General features: G+C 35.8%; 1 protein-coding gene and 1 non-coding gene across 2 annotated transcripts; one reads left to right on the top strand and one right to left on the bottom strand.

The window, feature by feature from the left end:
- Nucleotides 1-3751: 3751 nt before the first annotated feature.
- On the bottom strand, nt 3752-5633 carry LOC116117103 (dephospho-CoA kinase-like). The gene is made up of 3 exons (XM_031403129.1): nt 5505-5633; nt 5107-5252; nt 3752-4307 (listed from the first exon to the last, which is right to left on the bottom strand). Exons 1-3 carry the CDS (start codon nt 5610-5612, stop codon nt 3863-3865), a joined length of 699 nt encoding a protein of 232 aa, XP_031258989.1. The 5' UTR covers nt 5613-5633; the 3' UTR covers nt 3752-3862.
- An 84-nt stretch (nt 5634-5717) lies between these two features.
- Nucleotides 5718-5788, top strand: TRNAG-CCC. The gene has a single exon. It is a non-coding gene; the product is annotated as a tRNA-Gly (tRNA).
- Nucleotides 5789-6006: the final 218 nt, after the last annotated feature.

The raw sequence follows: 6006 nt of genomic DNA, 5'->3' as shown, positions 1-6006 counted from the left end.
CTTTCAAGACCCATGTCTGTAAAACACAATAGAGATTTGAGTTAAAGAGAGAAAGCCATGAAGTGTTTTTGTACAATTGAATATTACTAAGAAGATACAACTCACCTGGTATTTCAGTGGCTGTGAAGTTTCTTCAGCTGGTTTTGTAGCCATGTCGCAAAGAGAGAGAGAGAGAGAGAGAGAGAGAGAGCTTAATGGCTTGAAAGTGGAGAGAAAGGAAATGGAAAGCTTTGAGTTTTTGAGCAAAGGTTAAAGTCTTAAAGAGGAATGAAGCAAGTGAGTAATAGTTTAATAAAAAGAACGAGAAAGGATTTGGTGCGCATGCCACGTCATCCTGATGGGATCTCTTTTTATTATATTTAACTAATTTTTAAAAGATTAAATAAACAGAAGATCAAAATCCTACTTGTTATTTATACTCAAGTTAATTAAAGATTGAATTGGAGTACAATTGAATTTAAAGTTTATTGGAGAACAAATTAGAACGTCCCATTCATTAAGGAAATGATTAATACAATTAAATGTGTATTAGGCAGATAAGAAAGTAAATAAAATGGAGTTAAAAAACCATTTTCATGGTGGGATCCATTTGGTAAGAGACATTTTTCTTTAAATTATCAAATTGAACTGGGTGAGAGTGAGACATCACATTCTTTAAATTATCAATAGTACATTAGAGCATCAACTGAGCTAGGTAGCCACCAAATTTGAATCCAAGAAGTAATGGAAGCGAGAGCATGAACCCTTGTGGTTAGATTTTATTTATTATTCCTAAATAATATTTATATAGGTATTTCCAGCCCAAATCAAATTACATTAAAAACAAAAAAATCATTAAATATTCGAATAAAATTAGTAATTAACATGATAATTATAAATTAATCATAAGTGGATAGTTTGATGATAAAAATATAAAAGAATGTTTCACGAGTTTTTGAGTTCAAGTCTCCTATTACTAATAGGATGATTATTAAAACTCTTATCCAGTAACTTCACAAAAATCAGAGGGCTTTTATGTTCCTCCATGATCCTCAGTCTCTATTAACTCAGTTCAATTAAGGTTAATTATAATCTGCCAATGTTATATAAACTTGCAAGTTACATTACTCTTTTACATTAATGTTCTCAGCCTGAGCCAACGTTGTTGTGTCAGTTGCCCTAAAGAGTAAACCCTCCCATTGATGGGCTTCTCCTACTTTCAGTAATTACAGACAACTGGGGCAGGGAATCCAAGTGTTCGTCAAAATTCAACGAGTCTGAAAAGGCCAAGGCAATTTCGTGTCTTTTAAAGGGATTCCGGACTCTTAAATCTTGGCTAATAATTATTATAAAAAAACCCAAAAAAAATAAAAATACGAGTAGAGGACTAGCGCATTCAAATTCCTCACCATCATAGAAGTAAGAGTAAACGACATTTTCCCACCCAAGGTTTGGCGAATCTACGTTCCCACCCCTGATTTCATAAATTACAATTTCCACCCTTAAATTAATAGACAATTGTTTAATCTAACAGTTAAAAGGATAAGAGGATCATTTCAAAAATAAAAATTGTAAAATAACCCTTCACTTCTCAAATTCACCCCACTAAAAGATTTCAAAATAACCCTTCACTTCTCTAATTCACCCCATCGGCAATTTTAGGCAATTTCGACCTATTTTCAACAAAATCGACCCCCCTCTGAACACTACCATTTAAAATCTCCTCAACCATAAATTTAAAGCCCTCACCTCCATGCCTGATTGAACTCTCAATCACTAGCCGTCGCTTTTTTATGTCAATCATCATTTATCCAAAGCCGGCAAGTCCCGACATCACGAAACCACCCCTAAACCATCAATGGCATCATCGAATTCCACCACACACCAAACCCCCCAACATTCCACTTGCACTACACACTGGTCGCCATCGCCTCTCCCTTAGGTTTTTGCATTTTTTCGTTCCCTTTCTAGTCAAATTCCGGCACTCACCGAAGTGCAATCAAGGTGGAAAGTTAGGGGTTTTGGTGGGAGGATACGGGGGGCTAATGGTGATGTCGGGAAGTCCAATGGGCCGGAATCAAGCGGATTCTGCTTGGCCGGGATATCTGGGGGTTGATTTGAGAGAAAATTTGAGGATTGTTAGGGGTTATTGTAAAGACATAAGTAACGACACTAATTTAAGGATGAGAATCCTGTAATTTATGAAATAGGGGTGGGACTTGGAAGATTCGCAAACCTTGGGTGGAAATGTCGTCTACTCTGAATTAAAGCAGCAATCCAAGTGTGGTCATTTTAATCTCATTCCACCTAATTCGTCAGAAAGTTATAGTAATCCAACCAATCAATCATTTTTGTGAAATTATTGTTTGCGTGGAAAAAAGAAAACTGACCATTATCGTGGTATTTTCCCGCAGACTATGTAGTCATTACTGTATAGTTTAGGTATCAGTATTCTATTCTCGAGAGACGTCGAGTAGTAACTGATTAGCCTGAATAATGAAACGACACCCAATTTTACCTGAGGTTGTTGAACTCCACAACAGCACCAGACATGTTTCAGATTGCTCTTGGGGCTAAATTTATGTCTGCGGGTGACAGTTTAGTTTCAGGCCGTCTGAGTTTATGGCTGAGACTCCATAAGAAGGTCACACCAATCTACCAAATTAAATTGTTACCTTGAGGCCTGAGTAGCAGATGAAAATCATTAATTCAGCATATACTTCTGTATTACTGTAAAAGAAAGGTGGATCAAAGTCAAAACTCAAAACAGCGAATTGTGTGTTAAACTTCTGTTAGCTTTACTCCTTATCACTTTCAACATAGATTCAACTTATATTAATTGATAAAAGTTCTCTTTCAGGGCAAAACATAACCAAATGCGAACGTCAAACTCAGCGGCATTGGTGTAATGAATAATATTAGAGCCACCAAGGTGCTTGCCAACTCCGGGCGATATTAGAAAAAACAGTTTATTAAATGAAGCAGCAACTACGTACTAGTAGTTATCTGGTAATGCTATCCAGTGGTAAGCCTCCATAAGGCAAAAGCAGAATTCGAAAAAGATGGCAATCAACATTATCAAGCAAAAGAGAAGAAAACAAAAATATTACCACTAACCATTCTATCTAGCTTTGAATAAACCAATGGCTTTTACAAGTTAATTGAGAAGTGACAACACTTGCCACTACCAATCTTTATTGCTTTATTTTCTTTTCATATCGTTAAAAGTATATAGAACAGTCAACCAAATTGTAAAAAGAAATTAATAAAAGTCTCATCCCACATTCTGTAATGACTTTGAAATCGCTTGGATCACTTAGAACTGGAACAACAATCCTTTTACTTTCCAACAAAAGGAATTTTTTTAAAATCAACTGGTTTTAAATAAAATCCAACTTGGATTCGACCAACTGAACCAGCTGCTGAGGGTACAGCGGTAACGAAAATGGCTACCTGTGGATGATTCTCTTATGTAAAAACCAATAAAAACTAGAGTATTTCGATAAAATTAGTCTCAGGTCAGTGTGGAGTAGTACTCTTTCCTATTAATGCTCCGGCCAAGTGTTGCATCAAATGTTTTCAGTTGCTAACTTCGGTAATTGACTTACCACAACAAAATATTTCAATCCTCAAAAGATTTTCTTGGTCAGATCAGATACAACATTTTAATCTTTCAAATTCCCACATGAACCTCATTAACATCTACCCACTTACAAAGAAATGATTCAGCAGTATCGCATTTATTTATTTTAAAAAAAGTTCATTTAAGAACTTAGGATCCAATGCCAAGAGTTACTAATTGATAAAACCTGCTGGAATGAACCGCAAATAGTTTTAGATTAAATTACAATGAAAAATCTTGAGTTTTATAAGTTTGAGATAATCATAAGTTGCTAAAAGTCTTTCTGCATATAAGAACACCTACAATAACAGAAGCGAGAGCTGAAAAAGCTCCCTGCCTCGAAAGCCAGAATTCAGTCCATGTCAAGGGTCTTGTGACCTGGAATAATACTTTCCGGAACTGTTCACTCAAATCATCCAGTGATCCATTATTATCAATCACAATATCTGCCTTGCTCCTTTTTATGTCCAATGGCATCTGAGCATTTATCCTATTTCTGGCATCCTCCTCACTTGTCCCGTCTCTTCCCACAAGCCGTCGAAGTTGTGTTTCAGGATCAACCCATACAACAATAATGGGCTTCGTCCACTTATCCATTTTGGCCTCAAATAACAAAGGTATATCAAGAACGATAACCTTGAATCCCTTTATCCACAGCTTCAGAATCTCAAAAAAGATGCCAGAGGAGATATAAGGAGCCAATATCCTACAAAACGATGAAAACTGATGAAAATTTGGAATTCTGTAACAAATAATTGATGGAACCCCCTGACAGTGCATTATCAAGAAAACCCACCAAAAACAGATAAATAATATCATATAACATCTTTCAGGAATACAATAAGAGTAATATTATATTCACAACATCTTCTCACAAACTTTCTCCCACAATCCTTTTTTTTTTTTTCTTTTTTGTTTAGTCTCATTACTGATCCCACCTGCCCATTTGCGAGCTAACCAATCGCATGGTATTACGTCAAGTTGTAAGAGAATATTTATGAGAAGAGTTTGTAAACGTAGTATTTTTTATGCAATAAAATTCCTTTATCTCACTAAGACAAGGCCAAATAAAAAGACCAGAAATTCAAATGTATGGCTCCATGATCAGTAGAAAATTTCACTTTTTGCTTAATATTGCCACAGAAGTTCTCAATAATCCCTCACATGATTATGAATTTAATTAACTGAAGCAATCCCAGCTGAAACTAATCCTAATAGACATTACACCATTCAACACCAAGGAGAACTACAAATTAGACAATTGCAATTTGAAGCCAAACATTGATATAAGAATTCAATTAATATAAAAAAATTAAATGGCAATGAATTCCCCACATAATTACAATCAAAACAATTAATCCTTTAGAAAAAAGAATAGTTATGACACAAAAGACTATGATCACTGACTCACGGTCATATTACCATGTATGCACGACATCAATTCAGAATCAATGAGCAGCCTTTAAAACTTTGTTTTGGACACAAACAAACAAATAAAACGATACCGGTTAAGAAGTTGGCGCTTGCCAGGATCAGAGAATACAATTTGCCCTAGTTTTGGCCTATCCACTTCTCCATTAGCTAATAAAATCTCCTCTCCAAAACTTGCAACAACCTTTTTCCAACCACCGGTGCCTTTCTTTAATACATCCTGCAATACAAATCAAGATCATTCAATCTTCACAAATTTCCCGATTTTTTTTTGTAAATTTTGTATAAGTTTTTTGTAATTGAAATTACAGTATTTCAACAATATAAAAATCGAGAACTAAAACTGTAATATAAATTCTTAAAATCCTGAGTAAGATAATTAAACACACAAAAATAAAGCATAGAGTAGAAAGTTAATGAGGTTCAGCGTGTGTGAAGAGTAAGAATGAGAATGAAAAGGAACAGAAATTACACGAGCGACGAGGTCGGCGTCAACAACGGGTATGTCATTGGCCTTGAAGAGGTTGGAGACCGTACTCTTCCCCGATGCAATTCCGCCTGTCAGTCCTACTAGTCTCATTTTCCCCCTCTTGTTGTCTCCGCCTTTGCTGTTACCTTCGCCTTTTTTAATGGTTTCCAGTAGCCTTATTTAATTATAATAAACTAGAAAATTTTCACACGAAAAGCGCATCTGGTGTAGTGGTATCATAGTACCCTCCCACGGTACTGACCGGGGTTCGATTCCCCGGATGCGCAACTTTTACTATTTTTAATTTTACGCTTTTTTTTTTTTGGGACAGGTCTCGGAAATCTTCCACTCTTTCCTTGGCAGGGGGTTTAGAACATCTCCGCACTTCTGATTGGCAGGAGTTTAGAACACCTTTTTATTTTTTTGGATTTAGAGCATCTTTGCACCTCTAATTGGCAGGGGTTTAGAACATCTTCACTCTTCAAGCAGATGTCTTGACAGTTCA

This window comes from Pistacia vera, unplaced genomic scaffold (genome assembly GCF_008641045.1).
Source record: "Pistacia vera cultivar Batoury unplaced genomic scaffold, PisVer_v2 Contig123, whole genome shotgun sequence".
Taxonomy (NCBI): domain Eukaryota; kingdom Viridiplantae; phylum Streptophyta; class Magnoliopsida; order Sapindales; family Anacardiaceae; genus Pistacia; species Pistacia vera.
This window is presented reverse-complemented; position numbering and strand designations above follow the sequence as displayed.